This window comes from Prunus mume, linkage group LG1 (genome assembly GCF_029339155.1).
Source record: "Prunus mume cultivar Tortuosa linkage group LG1, ASM2933915v1, whole genome shotgun sequence".
NCBI classification, from domain to species: Eukaryota; Viridiplantae; Streptophyta; class Magnoliopsida; order Rosales; family Rosaceae; genus Prunus; species Prunus mume.
In genome coordinates, this window is record NC_142698.1 from 31,152,270 (window position 1) to 31,172,885 (window position 20,616).

A 20,616-nucleotide genomic window follows, 5' to 3' on the forward strand; every position below is an offset into this window, starting at 1 on the left:
TTCATACATTGACAATGCATCAAATCCCAGCTCTGGTTGACTCAAAATTGGCTTTTTTTGGTTGGACGAAACTCAAAATTGGCTTGACATCATTAGGAAGCTGCATTCTCATAACCTTCATGTGGTGATCAACTTGTGATTATGCTGCTACTTTTTTTTATGGTCTACACCTGTGCATGGTAATGCAATGATGCCTACAGCTCCTCAGTCTCATGAAAAATCAAATTGATAAAGGTCCCAGGATGAACAAGCCGAAGGCTGCATACGTCTCTATTGTTGAGAGTATCCCACACCAGAGATGGAAGTCTTGCGCATTAATGGTTTAAATGATCTTGCCAACTGGATTTGGGTTTGATGCTCATATTCTACTTTGGTAGCAAAGCAAGCTATCCATGAGGCGGGTGCAATGGCCCCACATGTTCTCATATCATATTACCCAATAAGAAGTGTCCACGTGTTAGGCGACACACGTGACACGAAATCTTGGGCGTCAATTGATTTTGAGTTGGATGCTAACATCCTTCTGCAAGTACAAACTCTAAATCTAGCCTGGACATCTCTAGAACTTATACTTTTCCAGTCGTACTTAACTTAAACACCATCAGAAACTACAGAGCAGTCCAAAAGGCCGTAACTGGAGGATGAGATGATCTGAACTTGAAACATGTTGGGAGACACAAGGGAGCTTAACGAATTCTTGCCAATCAGCAATTAATAATAGTCATGGAACTTAAATATTACAAAGACTGATTATGTTGTGTTGTTTTACTTCATTCTATATTTCTAATTAGCAATATAAAATGTTTAATTCAGAAGTTTCGGCGAAGGTCTTAACTTGTTTGTCTTTCAAGACGTTTGTATGGCTCTTCAGTTTTTAATGTTAAGGTAAAATCTCTTAGAAATGACTTGATCGAGCCGTGGTTATCAAATTCCAGCTTATAATTTGGTTTTGGTATTTTGTGGCGATGTATATGAGCAAATGTTCTTATGTTTTTTTGGTATGACATTTTCCAGGAAATGACAAACAAACAACTGTAGAACAACTACAAGAAGAAACATTGTAATCTTCATCTGCATTTACTCAGATAGGCCTGCAGCAAGAATAGAAAAAATCCATTTACCTTGTCCATAAATAGTGCCCTTAAGGACCCCAAACATCTCAAGCATTATAGCCATAGTGCAATATCATAGCATACTTCACAGATAATCAAGTTTTTCCAACCATGGCCTCAAGAACTTCCAGCCTCAAATTCTTCTCACTACTGTTCGCTTCATTTGCCATTGTTCAAATGGCAATGGCTGGAGACCGGGACATTATTTCTGATTTCCTACTGCCTGCAAATGGAACAGTAGATGCAAACTTCTTCACATACACTGGCTTTCGTGTTCTTGTTGGAGGTGGCCCTCCCACAGCCTTCAAGGTATTGAAGGCAACCTTGGCTGAGTTCCCTGCTCTTGATGGACAGAGTGTTTCCTATGCCGTTCTCAAATTCCCATCTGGCACTACTAACCCACCACACACTCATCCTCATTCCCTGAGCTCCTTTTCCTTGTTGATGGGTACCCTTGAAGTGGGTTTCATTGACACAAAAAACAACCTCTTTACACAGACTCTTCAATCAGGTGATCTGTTTGTGTTCCCCAAGGGACTTGTGCACTTCCAGTACAATGCTGATGCACAAAACCCAGCGCTAGCAATTTCTGCATTTGGAAGTGCAAATGCAGGAACTGTATCACTCCCCAACACTCTGTTTACCACCGGGATTGACGACAATGTCTTGGCTATTTCTTTAAAGACTGATGTAGCCACCATTCAAAAGCTCAAGGCTGGTCTCTCTGCCAAGTCATGAGAATGGTGAATGCATTTGTTCTAGCATTTTTATTTTGTTCTTGCATTTTTGTTTTTCTTACTAATTTGCTTTGAATAGTTGCTCTTGATCAACCTGTATTACAATGTGTCTTTATTTATTGTCAACTCCATTATTACACTCTTTTCTACTTAAATCCTCAATTTATTTAAAATTGTTAGGATAAATACATCAAACTGGACATCAACCATAACTAAACTATAAAACAAATTAGAAAGAATACCTTCATAATTAATGTAAATCATTCCCTCAAAAAAAAAAAAAAAAAATCTTAATGTAAAGCATAGTCAGCAAGGCCAATTCCAAATACTACAAAATGTTCCAGTTCTTCAAAGCTAACACCTCTAAGAACTACATCAACACACCTATAAGAACTACATCAACCTTCCAAAATTGAAGACGGAAAGATCGGAAGTGAAATATCTCCAAGCCAGCTTACAATCTTCTACCTCTTCTACCACCCTTCCTTCTGGTGCTGTCAGTTGGGATTGGAGTCACATCCTCTGGGAAACAGAAAGAGTGTACGATTCAAGACCACCAGCAAAAAAAAAAACAAAAAAAGGGCTTTAAAAATGATCTCATTGTAGATTCTATTGATAAATTACTGTATTTGACTACAAAAATTTCCACCTAGTCACCCAGTGTAGAAGTGTGACGAGGATAGGAATGATGACAATTTCAGAAATTGCATTCCTTTGATATTGTTTCATGCATAGTGATCTGAAACTTTTTTTTTTTTCAAAAAGAAAATGGCTTACCAATGCGGCCAATTCTCATTCCTGAACGAGCAAGAGCCCGTAGTGCAGACTGAGCACCAGGACCAGGTGTCTTGGTTTTGTTGCCGCCAGTGGCACGGAGCTTAATATGAAGAGCAGTAATTCCTAGTTCCTGTTCAGCATTGAAAGTAAAATTCATCATACAGAACAAACATTGAGATATACATCATTTGGTTGCAAATCAACCACAACCTAATTAGCCAGGCAATAGTTTTCAGTTTTTAATCATGAACGTATTTACTGGGATATGAGGAAGACCTTGCATCTCTGAGACACATCCTGTGCTGCAAGCATGGCCGCATACGGTGAAGACTCGTCTCTATCAGCCTTTACCTTCATACCACCTACATTTTAGCTTTTTTATTAGAATCTGGACTTCAGATACAGCTACTGAGGTCCACATCCAACGCCAATTAATCAAAGGAAAAATGTAGATCCCCAGACACAGTGAGAAGATTTATATAAATTAAAACTTAAAAGAACAATGATCAAAAACCACAGCCATACTCTATGGTCCAAGACCATTTGGACTAGGATAAAATACCAACTAGAACCACTTTTAGACAGAGTACACTGCAAGCCAATCTTATGCTTCAGAATTTCTCATGACTAATTTCGGCAGACAAGACTATGGAAACCAAAGTGTCTTTAGAGTGTCTCACCAGTATAACTGGTGCTGAGTATGCCCCATTAGACAAGGCCCAGTCACAACCATATGCATTTTGAAGTGGATGTTACTGGTTCTACAAACACACCACGTTTGATACTCAAATGAGTATCTAGACTTAAAGAAGACAACAAATACAAAAGAACTAAAATGTATTATGAACAGGACAAGCAGATATACTAAAGAAAGAATAGTACGATTAGAAACTATGGAATCTTATTTAACTACAGCAATCAGAGATAATATCAAACATACCAGTAATGCGAACGAGGGTTTCTCTTCCAGACAAATCAGTCACATGCTGCAGCCATTAAAGAGAGAAATTATTCAGTCCAACTCAAAGACAATAGAGGATGTATCTGTAGTTTTAAACACAGATAAGAATACTGATACTTACAATGAAAGTATCATTAAATGATGCAAAAATGTGAGCCACACCAAATGCATGCTCTCCGTCCCGTAAAGCAGGTCCAAGGGTCACATTTTCTTCCTTTGGTTCCCTTTGCTTCCTCCTGGACGACTGTGAGAACCCACACCCAAAGTATAAAACAGGAAAGGTTAGGATTCTTAGATCTATTTAACTAAGATTTTCTGTCAACACAAAAATATAAATCAAAGAATGTTCAGCTATATGGCTGACATGAGAACCAATTTATTTTCTTCTATAGGATAGAACTAAATAAAAAGAAACATGTTAGTCTCAAACAACTGGTCAATGGCCACTCTATTAAAGACACATATATGCAAAATGAACAATGGAATATAAGTCCCACTATCATATAACACAAAACCAGGCAAAAGGAAATTTTTCATCCCAAAAAAATTCGGTGCTTTATTTCCAGATTGATCCCAATATTACGATTCCACTGCAAATAAGGTGTGAAATACAGGCAGCCTTTTTTTTTTTTTTTTTTTTTTTTTTTTTTTTTGCAATTTTTATTTATTTAATGAATTAAATATAGAACATACATATAGGTATGGACATTTCAAGGAAAACAAAACCATAATCTTCCATAGACACATGAGGAAATTGCAACAAATACTGGTTTCGTATATTTTCTCGGCATCAAACCGAGCATCACATAAACTAAAGTCTGAAGCTTTTATACAGGGAAAAATCGGTTAAAATTTACAAGAAAAAAGAGAAGGGTGGGATTAGAATCGATATGCTTACCATGGCGTCAAGCAGACGAGAGACTGAGAGACTATGCGAGTGAAAGACTGAGTATTTCGGTTCGCAAGGAGGCAAGGAGGGAGGCTCAACTTAAAAGCTCGGTTTTTATATGAGGATGAAAGGGGGTTGAAGGGGAGGTGTCAATTTCATTGGGAGTCTTTTGGTTCGATGTAATTTCAACAATACCCTGCAATTTTCATTTATTGCACGTAAACCCCTGAAAGCACTTCCACTTGGGTGCAGGCTAGCATGGGCAGAAGGCCCCCAGCCCTCAAAAACCAACTCCAGCGGTGAAGGCCAACCCTGGCAAGGAGTGGGCTCCATCAGCCTGGGCTACTGCCTGAGTTTACTGAGCGACCAATTTAAATACCCTAAAAAATAAAAAATAAAAAGAAAAAATTCAGAATTCTTTTATTTATAAATACTTAGTCATGTTCTTCAATTCTCACACTAAAACTTCATACAAATTCCTCTACTTATATCTCATGTGAATAGTGTTTGCCTTTACTTGTCATGGCAATGGATGGAAAAGCAAAATAAAAAAGGGTAGGGTGGTCACTGTTCACATGAATAATAATAGCCCTTGCAAAAGGCTTGTTGTGTTTCCACCTATTGCCATGACAACTCGAGGATAAGCATTATTCACATGAGATTGAGGAGAGGAATTTGAATAGAGTTTTGATGTGGGAAGTGAAGAATATGGCTAGGTATTTATTAAAAAAAATTCTAAAATTTTAGGTTTTTTTTTTCAATTTTTTTAAAATATTTCGTTGCTAACGTCATCGCTAACGTTAGCAACCCCCAACCACGAGCTCGGGCTCATTTTAGTCTCAGAGAGACTCATCGTGCTTATTGTGAAGGTTGAATAGATGGTTAGGGTTTTTCTTGATTGTCCTATAGGAGGTGTACTCTTTAGTGAAGACAAGCACTAGCTCTCGGAAGCTCTTGATCAACCCGGAAGGTATAGTATGGAACCAATCTTGGGCTGCTCCAAGCGAGGTCATTGCAAACACCTTGCACATCAACGCATCCTCGGACTTGTAGAGAATCATGACACTTTTGAAATGCTTCAGATGGCTCTCGGGATCGGAATCCTGTTTGAATGGTGTGAATGACAATGTTAAGAATCGTTTTGGCGGAGCTGCGTGCTTGATCTCATTGGTGAATGGAGAGGAGTTTACTTGATCTATCTCATTATGCAGAGTATCCTCCATGTATTCTCTGACCTTGAGATCTCGGAGTCGGTCATTCACAAGCTACTCGACGTCCTCTACTCGCAATGCACTCGCAATGATTGTGGTTCACGTCGATGTCTCCTCTGACATGGGCATTGCTGATTGACCCCTCGTTGACTCTTGGGAGTTAATCTCCTCAATTGTTCTACCTGTGTGGCGTACTAGTGGACTGAGCTTGCGAAGGAATCCTCGTGGCTTATGACCGTGTACTAGCTCGCAGCAGTGGGCAGAAGAGCGTCTTTCTTTGTGTACTTATGGAGAAGGATCTTAAGTTGACCTCTCTGAAGGCCTAACCTCTCATGAATGCTACCTTGCGGGCCCAAGCGGGCATGAACATCGGTTCATGGACCCAACCTTTCATGTACGTTGGTCCTTGGACCTAATATAGTATGAAAGCTCGACTACTTTGACTGGAGCTTACGGATGCTTATGACATGCCAGCGTGCTCGGCAACATGCTCATGTCCTCCTTCTTGCCTGCTGGTTCCTACTCGACTTGCTTGGGACATCTCAACCTGCTGCCCAGGCGTCCGTCCATCATTCTCTCTTCACCATAGGATCCAGGGCCAAGGTCTTTAACCAAATTGATCTGCCTGAGGAACAATCCAACCAAATTGTTTTGGTCGTCTACTCTTTGAGCCAGCTAGTCAACTTAAGGCTGAGGTCTGCTTAACTGCTTTGATCTAGATTAGAGAATTGTGTGAAGCCCAATTGCACGCGGACTAGTTTCGTTGGAGGTGTATGCATGAGAGAATGTTAAGCACAACAGAAAAGGAAGGAATAGATGTACTTGTTCCAAGATTAGGCCTTAGTCGATGGCGATGCCATGATGGGAGGTTCCACCATGTGTCGCGGTAGAGCCACGATGGTAGACCTCGGATCCAGCCGTGAAGCTGAAAGGGTAATGGCTACTAGACCCAGCAGTTAGTCCGTGAGGCTGCACGGTGACGTGTGCCTGAAGAATGCTCTCGGCCATGGGGCCTAGATGAGGAGTAGCAGAGCGGCCGTGGTCTTGACAACAGCACTGGCTTTGGGATTTTGGTCTTGGCCTCGGAAGCAGAAAGTGGTGGCTCCCTCAAAGCCACAATGTCGTGGAAGCTAGAATTTATCACAGATTGAGTTGTTGCAGCAATCTTGCTTCGTGTGAGGTTGCTTTCAACTACGGTTGTTTGGAAGGCTTTGGATGAGTGATGAATAAGTGGAAACAAATTCCTTTGATTCGAGAGCAATGCTTTGAGTATATTTCATTACTCTTAATGAAGGTACCAAAATGTTTGAGAAAATTTCTCATGGAAGAATATTAGCAAGAGATTCCTCACCCTTCGAGTTTCCTTCTCTCACTTCTTCCTTGATCCTTGTGAAAAAGATTGGAGTTAATAGACCACACTTGGAAGGTGTTGGTCAAAGACCCTCCGATGCCTAAGTTAGTTAAATGGTATTGAAAAAGATGCGGAGATAACAGAAAGGTCGTAGTTTTCTCTAGGGTACGAGAGAACTAGGTGGCTGTAGCCTTGTGTGGTGACCAGAGCCGTGAGGGAGAAAGAGAGAGAGAGAGAGAGAGAGAGAGAGAGAGAGAGAGAGGGGGATTTCCCGTGAGTTTATAATTACCTCATGTATGTGGTGTAGACATGTATTTGTAGTGCTCTTGCTTTCTAGGGTTTGTCAAAGAATAATTCCTATATGGAAGGGAATAATTTTTTCCCTTAAATGGAGAGATTTTATCAATTAGGGATTTTGATGAGAATCAAATCTCTAATTTGTGGAGATATCCCTATTTTTGGTCTAAATAATTGGCCAAATAAATGGAGCATAATTATTAACCTAAGGAATATTTTTACTGTTCACGTGGTGCCTCATGATTAGTTGCCGAAATATTTGTTCTCACAAATGACCAAATTAAAAACACGGGAACCAAAAGTGAATTTTTTTCCAAAAAAAATTAAATTATGATATCTAAATTACAAGGGGAGGGGGTTTCACACAAACAATGTGCAAATCATCTCGATTATTTAAACTATGTCTTCGGCAAGTCATGGGCACATAGCCCCGCTCGACAAAGCTCAAATGGCCTCGCTTGATTGCCTTGGATATGACAAGTAGCACATAGCTTCGCTTAGCAAGCCTCAAATAGCTTCGCTTAGCAAGCCTCAAATAGCCTTGCTTGGCAAGCCTCAAATAGCCTCACTGGCTTGCCTTGAATATGACAAGGCATGCCTAGCCATGGCAAGCCAAGGTAGGACATACCATGGCAGGATAAGGTTGAAATAGCCTCGGTTGCCGTGAATGTGGCAAGGCATGCCTCACATAGCCTTACTTGTCAAGCCTCATAGCATCGCTTCCCTTGAATATGGCAAAGCATGCCATGCCATGGTACACCAAGCCTCACATAGCCTTACTCGACAAGCCTCAAATAGCCTTGCTTGCCTTGAATATGGCAAGGCAAGGCAAGCCATGTCATGCCATGGCAAGACAAGGCTCCAATAGCCTCACTTTCTAGGGCGCAATGCATTGCGAAGTCTCGGAATGGCTTTGCCACCCATGTGTCCCATTTTCCCCTTTTTATGCCTCCGTTCCTTTTCTTGAATATGACAAGTCGCACATAGCTTTGCTTAGCAAGCCTCAAATAGCTTAGCTTAGCAAGCCTCAAATAGCCTTGCTTAGCAAGCCTCAAATAGCCTCATTGGCTTGCCTTGAATATGACAAGGCATGCCTAGCCATGGCAAGCCAAGGTAGGACATACCATGGCAGGATAAGGTTGAAATAGCCTCGGTTGCCGTGAATGTGGCAAGGCATGCCTCACATAGCCTTACTTGTCAAGCCTCATAGCATCGCTTCCCTTGAATATGGCAAAGCATGCCATGCCATGGTACACCAAGCCTCACATAGCCTTACTCGACAAGCCTCAAATAGCCTTGCTTGCCTTGAATATGGCAAGGCAAGGCAAGCCACGTCATGCCATGGCAGGACAAGGCTCCAATAGCCTCACTTTCTAGGGCGCAATGCATTGCGAAGTCTCGGAATGGCTTTGCCACCCATGTGTCCCATTTTCCCCTTTTTAAATGCCTCCGTTCCTTTTCCCAATCTGGTATCCCATGTAACGCCTAGTAGGTGTCTATAGTGTGTTTATTTTTTCAACACATTGATCACACTTAAATTTCTAGGCGACGAGTAACAACTGTAAATGATCCAAATCCTGAAGGCCATGAAACCATAGCAAGACTTTTGGAAGCAAACACAACAGAAGTTCCCAGTCTTTGTTCGGAGCCAAGAACAGAATCTGACATTGATGGTGCAAAATCGTCCTCTGCCACTTTTGACAGTTGGGGTAAAGGGATTTTTGGCCTAAGGGGAGCAGAAGAAAGAAGAGGGCATGTTATATATTCATCATTTGGCCTAGATGGTGCCTTAAGTATAATTAAGCTGCGGATATGTGGTAGCTGATTTTGCTTATAAATCCTGTAAGTTTCTTGTGGTTGGGATGTTTTACACCCTTATTGGCATGTTAACATTTTTTATTGATGAATAAGTTTCCTTTTTTCTTGGTGAAAGAAAAGAAGAAACAAAAACAAAACCAATTTGGGTCGTTTAATGCTCTCATTACTATGTCTAGAAACAATTGTATATGTAACACATCAACAAAGAATTTCAAGTTTGCATGTAATTGGCGAAACAACCAGCAAAGTAAAGGACCGTAATTTGTACACAACCCCTGTAATATATATATATTTTTAATAGAACAAGGGATTAGGCGAGATTAGCTACTCAGTATCGGTCATCAGATGCACAAACATCCACCACCCTCAAAGAGGGGACCAACACATTCTGGGAGCCCCCCGCCCGTCCCCTTGATCATAATTTTATTAATAAGAAACATAAAGAAATATAAGAAACAGCACGGGGGACCAAGCCCCTTGCAAAAGATTTTGTTACAACTTTAAAACAGAATCAAAACATAAGAGTCTCTATTTGGAGTTGGTGCAATGAGATTATTCATCAGCCAGGATCGCCTCAAATTGTCTTCTTCAGTCGTGTTGATCCCAGATGCTGGCTCTCCCTCAACAGAATTGATCCAGGGAGTACAGTTGAAACTATCATCAAGTCCACCCAATCCTCCAAACACATTGCTTTGTGGATTATCAGCTTGGGTCGCAGTATGCCGGTGCAGTCAATCGGTATGTAAGGCATGACGTAGAAGCAGTATATATGACCTCGTTTTCAGCCCCTTGCATCATGGTACCCACAGCTACTGGTTCTGGTACATCATCAACGCTTTGTAGGACGAATGGCTCCCACAAACTTTCGTCCCATTCTAAGATACTCAGTTCTTCGCTTGCAAATGATGGTACAAAATCAACACAAGGTGTGAGCAATTCTTGTCCCAAAATTTCGTCTTGCACTTGAGCTGCTAATGGTGGACTCTTATCGATCCATGGCGGGAGGCTTTGTGTCACTGGCAGTTCAGCAACGAATGCATAATTTTCTAGTGGTTGTGGTTGTGGATGTGGTGGTGGCACATTATCAATGCATGGTAGCATGCGTTGCCTTTTCTCTTGTGTCTGGAGGCACAATACTTGTCTTCTGTCCTCCTCCGGTTCTTTTCTTTTCTTTTCGGGTTCCTCCTTTTTCCTGAGTAGACATAGAACATATTTCTTTGCCTGCGAATTGGATAAAGATTTTGGTTCAAGAATATATCAAATCCAGAAATTAATCAATACTGAAAAAAAAGAACAAATATAGATACATGTTGGATGTTCTGCAAACATATCAAACCAGATGAATATAATGACTTCTTTTATATTCCATAAACGATGAGATTTAAATCCCTGAACGTTCAAATCTTCATGATTGTAAATACATGAAGTTTTTCTCCAAAGAACAACATAAGAAAAACGAAGCAGTGAAATAAATCCAAAGAAAATATAACATAATTCTTGGCATGAACACAAAGATAGAATAAAAGAAACAACATATACTTACTTGTCTGTTGTGAATCAGGGATTGACCAAGTTCGAATTCATGCATGAGCCACCTGCCATGCTCTGCAGACCCCTTATTCTCATAGCGAAATCTTTTTTTGATTCCTATAACATGGTCAGTACCCGGAGCGCATATTTTTTTGCCCCCATCTTCGCCTTTCCACGTGCCGCCCCCAACAGTTCGGGATACACGCGAGCCATTTGTGGTCTTTGTCTGAAGCTCAGTGAAGAAGTAGAGGTCGTTGCTCATCTTCAAATCGTTTTGTCTTGTTGTTTGGAAGTGATCCCATATCTTCCGAGGTTGGTCACTGTATAGATTGAAGTCAAAAACAACGTGGTTTTCCCCGGGTACCTCCTCACCGTTTACCTTAGGGCGAAGGTAGTAGAGAAGGAGTTCTTCTTCCGAGGGGCAAAAGTGGTAGCCTGGAGGCACACGATCATAAGCATAACCATCCTCAGCCATATTGGAATCAAGAAGTTGCTTATTTCTTAGGGTTGGTTTGATATCTTGTTGATAGAAAAAGTATATAAGGAAGGGCCTGGACGTGAAAGTATAAGTTTCAGGTTTTAGAAACTAATAACTTGGAGAGTGAATGAAGGGTGAACAAGTAGGGTTTGCTTTTCTTATGGGAGGCGAAGTAGGATTTATACAACTTATTAAGCGGGGATCAAATGCTATGTAAGAGATAATCTTTATCTGTGGCAAAAAAAAAAGATTAGCATTTATCTCTTACATAATCTTTATCTCTTACATGCGTATGTAAGAGATAAAATGCAAATCTTTTTAAATGAGTATTATCATGTTTATTAAAATCACGATTATTACATATAGAATGAGGGATGTTCTCTAGGTTTATTTAATCCAAAAATACAGATTACAAAATGTTTATGTCTTGTTGATAAGGAGATTGAAGAGAAGGATGGAAAATAAATGAATATTGAGTAGTTTGGTATCTGATATGTACTTGAGGAAATCTAAGTAAAAAAACTAAATCGAAGTGAAGGGGGTGTTAGGTTCAAGTCTGGGGTCTATTGAGTCGAGGGGGTTGGGATCTGAGTGGGGGAGGATGAGATGGGCGTGGATGTGGCTAAGGGATGGGTCAAAGCCTTTTGAACTATGAAAAAACAGTATATACCCTTCTTGTATCCCTCACATGCCGTTCACATGACTAAAATTTACATAAAGTGTAACGGTGGGACAAATTCGTCGAATAATAAAGAGGTTGTGAATCATTTGAATGAATAATTTAGTTGAGAAACCAAAATACAAATCATGTGTAAGTTTGCAGACCATTTGAGTTAAAAACCCTAAACTATAATATTTAAAAAATAATAACTTATTTGAGCTTCATTGTTATATAAAATTCCTTTGGAATTTTGTACAAATATCCTTTATTTCGAGCCAACTTCTTAGTCAAGTTTAGACAAGGTGTTGAGTTGTATTCTTGCTAGTTTTCTTTTAGCTTTCATTGACAATTTTGTAATAAGGCATGTAATGTATTTCCCAAGCTCAAGGTTATTAGATTAGTTTAAATTGTTATCTAGTTTTTCTCCTTTGGCTTTGATCATCTACGGCTCAACATAATTAAGGGATGCCAAAGGTATATTCTGCATTATATTCATCAGAATGCATTAGATTATGACTAGTCATCTTCTGTGCATCATGAGGTCTGCCAGCAGAGGCGGATCTATAGAGGAGCAAGGGTGGTCAATTGACCCCACAACCCTTGAATCCGCCACATGAGGAAAGAAAATTGACCCCTGCAAGAGCTGGATGGCTGGGCAATTCACGCCCTCCATCTGTTCAAGGAAATGCACGAAAGGAGCGCGCAGCAAGCGATCTGCATGCAGCGCGCTCCTTCTAATTTTTTTTCATCTGTTGCTTCACCTTGAAACGACACCGTTCGTTTAAGTTTTTATTCTTTTGAAAACATATTTTTTAAAAAAGGGGCAGCAACCAGCTACTACCCGATAAACCCCACAATCCCCAATACATTAGATAATTCATATGAAATATACTATTATGTTTCCAATTTTTTTTCTTTTCCCAATCTTGCTTTTTCTCTTTATTTTCAGTTAATTTTTTTCCTTTTGTATATATATATATATATTTTTTATTTTTTTATTTTCCATTTTTCTTTTTGCTTACACCATATGCAAACGTGGTAATGGCAAGGAGGCCTAACAAGACTGCAATGAAAGATATCAATTTTTTCAATGCTCACTGTGCTGCTTCAATAGCAAATGTAGGATTTCGTTTGCTAGCGAGGAATCAAGAGTGTGCCACATTGACTGTTCAAGTCGCATCCTTGAAGGATGAAGTTGCCGAATTGCATAGGCTTCTCAAACATGCAAACCGACATATAGAAGCACTAAAAAAGAAAAATCGAGACTTTGCTGAATTGGTGGTCTTACAAACTATTGTATCAAGAAGAGACAGATAAGGATTTGAGTTGAAGAGATGCAATTCTTTTTTATAATGAACATGAGTATTTTGTATGGTTTTATCTATTAACTATGAATTAAAATATTATCGTTTCATTTTGATGGGTCTATTTTGTATAAATTTTTTTTTAAACCTTTTATACGTTGACCTCTGAATGAAAATTTCTGGATCTGCCACTGTCTGCCAAGCTCATTTGCGTTTCTAGTTGGGTCCTAAAGAATTTTGTCTAATTATCTTTAATTCTTTGGCTGCCAAGTGTCCATTTTTGACCTAGGAATTTTGGGTAAAAGAGCCCTACAGTGTCTGGGCAGCCGTCACTTAGAGAGAGAGAGGCTTTTGAGAGGTTTCTATTTTCCTCTGTGAGTGAACTTTGCATCTTTCAAAAATGAGTTTTTTCAAATTGATTTTTAAAGCTACTTTGAAGATTAAAATCTGCATATAGAATAGTCAAACACATACTCATCTAGATCTACGTCAAATTCTTTAATCAATTTCTTCAAGAATGGTGCAATGATGAGATTATTCGCATCATCCAAGATCGCCTCAAATTGTCTTCTTCATGAATCTTGTTGATCCCAGATGCTGGCTCTCCCTCAACAGAATTGATCCAGGGAGTATATAGTTGAAACCAATGTTTTGAAAGGCGAGGCGTTGAAGTGAGGCGTTTTATGTCTTGCAAAGCAAGGCGTAAGCCTTGAGGTGATAAGGCGCAAGTCTTTTGAACATTCAATATCACAAATAAAAATATATTAGTATATTAATAATATGTAAAACATATCATCCATATATGTTGTGAGTTCATTGATTTATAAATTGAAACATCTCAAGCCTCTTTTTAAGCCCTAAATTGATTTAGACTGTTATAGACTGGATATGAATTCAAATTTATAAAATAGGATTCACATCTTGTTTGAATAGATTGAAAGAGAGGCTTCTGTTAGAAATATGTGGGTGGATATGGCTGAGAGCTAGTCAAAATTGAAACAGAGGGAAATCTGATTTTTGTGAACCTTCTATAGGGTGAGAGCAGAAGATAAAAGGCACAGGAGGGACTAATTAATATAATAATTTTTTATTGTGAAGGAATGGAGGAAGTGGGACCTGAGCTTATGTTATGTTCTTAAACTTAAAAAACATAGATGTTGAAACGCTGGCGTTTTGCGTGACTCTACCATACGGGATCGTTTTGAGAGAAATAGTTAGGTTTCATCGCCTTCTTCTCGCTCTGCGACGCCTCTGCAATTTGGCGCAGACGCTTTTGAATTTGGCGACGCTCCGTAACTTTGCGTATGCCTTTAACAACAATCGCTAAAGAGGTACGCTGAGGCGTTTACCATTGCCTCGCCTCGCCTCACGCTCTCAAGCGCGCTTAGGCATGCCTTTCAAAACATTGGTTGAAACCATCATGAAGTCCACCCAATCCTCCAACACATTGCAGTATATTATATATATATATATATATATGACCTCATTTTCAGCCCCTTGCATGGTGGCACCCACAAGCTACTGGTTCTGGTACATCATCAACGCTTTGTAGGAGGAATAGCTTCCACACAAACTTTGGTCCCGTTCTAAGATACTCAGTTCTTCGGTTGCAAATGACGGTACAAAATCGACACAAGGTGTGAGCAATTCTTGTCCCAAATTTTCTTCTTGCACTTGAGCTGCTAATGGTGGACTGTTATCGATCCATGGCTGGAGGCTTTGTGGCACTGGCAGCTCAGCTACGAATGCATAATTTTGTGGTGGTGGCACATTATCAATGCATGGTAGCATGCATTGCCTTTTCTCTTGTGTCTCAAGGCACACTACTTGTCTGCTGTCCTCCTCCTCCGGTTCTTTTCTTTTCTTTTCGGGTTCCTCCTTTTTCCTGAGTAGACATAGAACATATTTCTTTGCCTACGAATTGGATAAAGATTTTGGTTCAATAAAACCAGAAATTAATCAATATTGAAAAGAAAAAAAGAACATATATAGAGACTACTTTTATGTTCCATACACGATGCAGATGAATATAAAGACTTCTTTTATGCGCCATACATAATGAGATTCAAATCCCTAAAAATAATCTTTGCGATAATATCACTACTACAAAAAAGGCAAAAGACGACGGGAATTCACCGTCGTGTATTCGGTTTTCAAACCGTCGTGAAATCGACTAACATCTATTTGGGTGCCAACTACGACGGCTTTTCACCGTCGTTGTTTATCTATAACGACGACGGTTTTTAAATAAAATCGTCGTTGTTTAGAGGTAAAGATCGTTAATTATAAGAGAAAAGACGATTGTTTTTAATAAAACCGTCGTGTATTGTATGTAAAGATGACGATTTTTTATGAAAACCGTCATGGATTGTTTATAAAGACGACGGTTGTTTTATAAAAACCGTCTTCTTTACATTCAATAGACGACCTTTTTTAAAAAGGTCATCTTTACTTAACAATAGATGACCCTTTTTAAAAAAAACCGTCATCTTTACATATAACAGACGACCCTTTTAAAAAACCGCTCATCTTTACTTCATAATAGATTTACGGTTTTTATAAAAAGCGTAATCTTTATATATAATAGATTTACGGTTTGTATAAAAATCGTCATCTTTACATATAATAGACGACGGTTTTTTAAAAAGCGTCATCTTTACATATAATAGACGACGGTTTTTATAAAAATCGCATCTTTACATATAATAGACGGCGATTTTTTTATAAAAAGCGCTCATTTTTACATATAAGAAACAACGGTTTTTATAAAAAGAGTCATCTTTACCTATAATACACGACCCTTTTTTATAAAAATCGTCGTTAATTATCTGTAAAGACCATAATTTATTATAAAACCATCGCCTAATAAGTTTCCAAACTGGTACATTTTAGTTCTTTTTGATTTCCTATGATGCTATACAACGATTTTAACTAGAAAACCAACCATAATGCTTTATTAATGAATATATACACTCAAAAATAGTTTCTTTCATAAAACTTGAAGATTCAATAGTTATTACATAGTTAACCAATCTTTATTCTACAACAAACATAATTCCTAACAAGACCTGCGTACTCCTAATCCAAACATTCCTCATCCAAACATACAAATGATGCACAATTGAAGTCTCCTTCTATCATCCCTGTAAATAAATCAAAATGAAAAAGAGAGAAAAAAAAACTAAGATTATAAACATAAAAAATTAGGTGGAAGAGAAATTTTACCATTGGTCCATATTTCCATTGAAAACTTGTAAAATGAGCATAAAAAAGACCATCGAGAACCTGCAAATTTTCAACAACAAAAAAACATACGACTCACATAGAAAACCTGCAAAAGAAAAAGTTATAAATCTGCAAGCTTCCTCCTCATCTCCTGATAACCAAATCAGAAAATCTAAAAAGAAACCAGAAATATAAAAAAATATGTAAACAAACCAGACAAATCAAGAGAGACAAAATCTGAAATTAGGGAGACAAAGAACATACCAGAAACGCAAAGAGACTAATCCAGAATTCACTAGCAAGATATAGAAGGGTATTAAGAGATTAGGTGACTTTCAAATCAAACCTTTTAACCAGCTTTGATTCCCAAATACAGAACATCCCTCTACATCTTATGGATCTGCGAAGACCTCAATCTCTCAACTCCTTCATTGATATCGATTTTTTGATGATTTTGTAGAGAGTTTCATGAGGGTGTTTTAAAGAGTGCAGGAAGGTTTCAAGGAGGGAGAGATAAGGTTTTCAGAGACGGAGGAAAATCTGAAAATTTGTCGAGCGCGAATTCACTTAAGTAGCCTTTTTTTAGCGTGTTTTCAAAGACGACGCTTATTAATGAGAGATAAGGTTTTCAAAGACGGGTGAAATTTTGAAAATTTGTCGAGCGGAATTCACTTAAGCGGCCATTTTTTAGCGTGTTTTAAAAGACGACGCTTTTTATAAAAAAATTTCTCATATTTACATATAATAGATGACGGTTTTTATAAAAAGCGTCATCTTTATATATAATAGACGACGGTTGTTTTATAAAAAACCATCATCTATACATATAATAGACGACGGTTTTTATAAAAAGCGTCATCTTTACATATAATAGACGACGATTTGTATAAAAATGGTCACTTTACATATAATAAACGACGGTTTTATAAAAAGCGTCATTTTTAGATATAATAGACGACCGTTTTTTTTATAAAAAGGTCATCCTTACTTCATAATAGATGACCCTTTTTTCAAACAAACCATCATCTGTACATGTAATAGACGACACTAGTGGATACCACAAAATCTTATGTTATATTTAACGAAAGTATAAATAAACTCTTAATTGTTAGTGAATATATTATTTTGATGGCATACGCATTTTAAGAAACTAGTTTCAACGATCCAACCATCAAACTTGTTTGTTTATACTTCGAGATCATATACGCCAAAAATCGGAAAAAATAAACATTCAGAGATCAAGTAACGAGAGAAAAAATTTCGACGGTTATAAATGAAAAATTAGGATTTAACGGTTATTTTAACTCCGATTTTGATGATTTTTTACCGCTACACTCCTTGACCCTATATGAATACAATGACTGAATTTGATCTTCAATTTAAAATATTTACACTAGTGGATACCACAAAATCTTATGTTATATTTAACGAAAGTATAAATAAACTCTTAATTGTTAGTGAATATATTTTTTGATGGCATACGCATTTTAAGAAACTAGTTTCAACGATCCAACCGTCAAACTTGTTTGTTTATACTTCGAGATCATATACACCAAAATACGAAAAAATAAACATTCAGAGATCAAGTAATGGGACAAAAAAATTTGACGGTTATAAATGAAAAATCATGATTTAACGGTTATTTAACTCCGATTTTGATGATTTTTTACCGCTACACTCCTTGACCCTATATGAATACAATGATTGAATTTGATCTTCAATTTAAAATATTTACACTAGTGGATACCACAAAATTTTATGTTATATTTAACGAAAGGATAAATAAACTCTTAATTGTTAGTGAATATATTGTTTTGATGGCATACGCATTCTAAGAAACTAGTTTCAATGATCCAACCGTCAAACTTGTTTGTTTATACTTTGAGATCATATACGCCAAAAATCGGAAAAAATAAACATTCAGAGATCAAGTAACAAGACAAAAAATTTCGACGGTTATAAATGAAAAATCATGATTTAACGGTTATTTTAACTCCGATTTTGATTATTTTTTACCGCTACACTCCTTGACCCTATATGAATACAATGATTGAATTTGATTTTCAATTTAAAATATTTACACTAGTGGATACCACAAAATTTTATGTTATATTTAACGAAAGGATAAATAAACTCTTAATTGTTAGTGAATATATTGTTTTGATGACATACGCATTCTAAGAAACTAGTTTCAATGATCCAACCGTCAAATTTGTTTGTTTATACTTCAAAATCATATACGCCAAAAATCGAAAAAAATAAACATTCAGAGATCAAGTAACGGGACAAAAAATGTCGACGGTTATAAATGAAAAATCATGATTTAACGGTTATTTTGGCTCCGATTTTGATGATTTTTTACCGCTACACTCCTTGACCCTATATGAATACAATGACTGAATTTGATCTTCAATTTAAAATATTTACACTAGTGAATACCACAAAATCTTATGTTATATTTAACGAAAGTATAAATAAACTTTTAATTGTTAGTAAATATATTATTTTGATGACATACGCATTCTAAGAAACTAGTTTCAACGATCCAACCGTCAAACTTGTTTGTTTATACTTCGAGATCATATACACCAAAAATTGGAAAAAATAAAGATTCAGAGATCAAGTAACGGGACAAAAAATTTCGACGGTTATAAATGAAAAATCATGATTTAAAGGTTATTTTAACAAACCATCATCTTTACATATAATAGACGACATTTTTTATATATAAAAAGCGTCATTTTTACATATAATAGACGACCCTTTTTTTTATATAAAAAGTATCATCTTTATATATAATAGACGACCATTTTTAAAAAAAAATCGTCATCTTTACTTCATAATAGACGACGGTTTTTATAAAAGCGTCATCTTTACATATAATAGACGACGGGTTTTATAAAAAGCGTTATCTTTACTTATAATAAACGACAATTTGTATAAAAAGCGTCATCTTTACATATAATAGACAACGGTTTTTATAAAAAGCATCATCTTTACATATAATAGACGACTGTTTATATAAAAATCATCATCTTTACATATAATAGACGACTGTTTTTATAAAAAGCGTCATGTTTACATATAATAGAAGACGGTTTTATAAAAAGCAAGCATAATTTTTACATATAATAGACGACGGTTGTATAAAATCGTCATCTTTACATATAATAGACGACGGTTTTATAAAAAGCGTCATCTTTACATATAATAGACGACGGTTTGTATAAAAATCGTCATCTTTACATATAATAGACGACCTATTTGTAAAAAAAACCGTCATCTTTACTTCATAATAGATGACTATTTTTTAAACAAATCATCATCTTTACATAAAATAGACGAACTTTTTTTAAACAAACCATCATCTTTACATATAGTAGACGACCCTTTTAAAAAAAACCGTCATCTTTACTTCATAATAGACGACTTTTTAAAAATAAAAAAAATCATCATCTTTACATATGATAGACGGCAGTTCTTTCAAAACAACCATGTCTTTACCAAAAAAAAGGACACTTGATTTTTAAAAGACGACATTTGTCATACCTGCTGTCGTTGTTTTTTTGTTAGATTTTAACTATGAAGAAATAATTTTTAATAAGACGACGTTTTTTTATTTGTGTGCGTCGTTATAAAATAATATTCAATAGTATCTCCGTTTTTCAGTTGTTTAAGTCACTTATCCACGACGATTTTTTGTTACCATTGTCTTTTTAAATACAACGACGGTTTTTTCTTCTACCGTCGTCTTTTTCACTTTTTGTAGTAGTGTATTCGTGTTGTAAATTGAAAATTAAAAATCACATGGCTAAATTCAGCCAAAAAAAAAAGCTACTGAACTTTTATTAAATAAAAGTATTTCTGAGTATCATGTACGCATAAATATCTCCAAATCTTTATGCATCTATCTTAAATGTTCAAAGTGTGCTCTGGATGGATGGGCCTTGTGGCCTTAGGCTTTACATAAATCAAGAATTTTATAGTGAGGATCTTATATATGACTCTTAGGTGAGACCTTATCTTTTAATTGTTGATCAAATTGATCAGCCGTTAAATCAAATTGGTTAGCCTGATCCAACAATCAAGAGATAAGAGATCATCTCACCTAAAGGACATATATAAAGCCATCACATAAATACAAGTTATTGTTTTAACGGGTCGAAGGAGATAATCAAAAGGTGAAAGTGGGAAGTATAAGGAAATGGATACGGCTGGCTAGCATTTCCTCAAAAACCTAGTATGTGGAAAACACTTCAAAATCA

The 20,616-nt window shown here is 37.0% G+C and overlaps 2 protein-coding genes across 2 annotated transcripts; one reads left to right on the forward strand and one right to left on the reverse strand.

Moving 5' to 3' along the window:
- Positions 1 to 1,223: 1,223 nt before the first annotated feature.
- Positions 1,224 to 1,925, forward strand: LOC103328920 (putative germin-like protein 9-2). Its single transcript, XM_089044233.1, has one exon. It carries the CDS (start codon positions 1,224 to 1,226, stop codon positions 1,848 to 1,850), a length of 627 nt encoding a protein of 208 aa, XP_088900359.1. The 3' UTR covers positions 1,851 to 1,925.
- Positions 1,926 to 2,058: 133 nt separating this feature from the next.
- On the reverse strand, positions 2,059 to 4,645 carry LOC103328521 (small ribosomal subunit protein uS11y). Its single transcript, XM_008230918.2, has 6 exons — positions 4,486 to 4,645; positions 3,709 to 3,831; positions 3,567 to 3,612; positions 2,903 to 2,988; positions 2,627 to 2,756; positions 2,059 to 2,371 (listed from the first exon to the last, which is right to left on the reverse strand). Exons 1-6 carry the CDS (start codon positions 4,486 to 4,488, stop codon positions 2,304 to 2,306), a joined length of 456 nt encoding a protein of 151 aa, XP_008229140.1. The 5' UTR covers positions 4,489 to 4,645; the 3' UTR covers positions 2,059 to 2,303.
- Between the last annotated feature and the right edge of the window lie 15,971 nt (positions 4,646 to 20,616).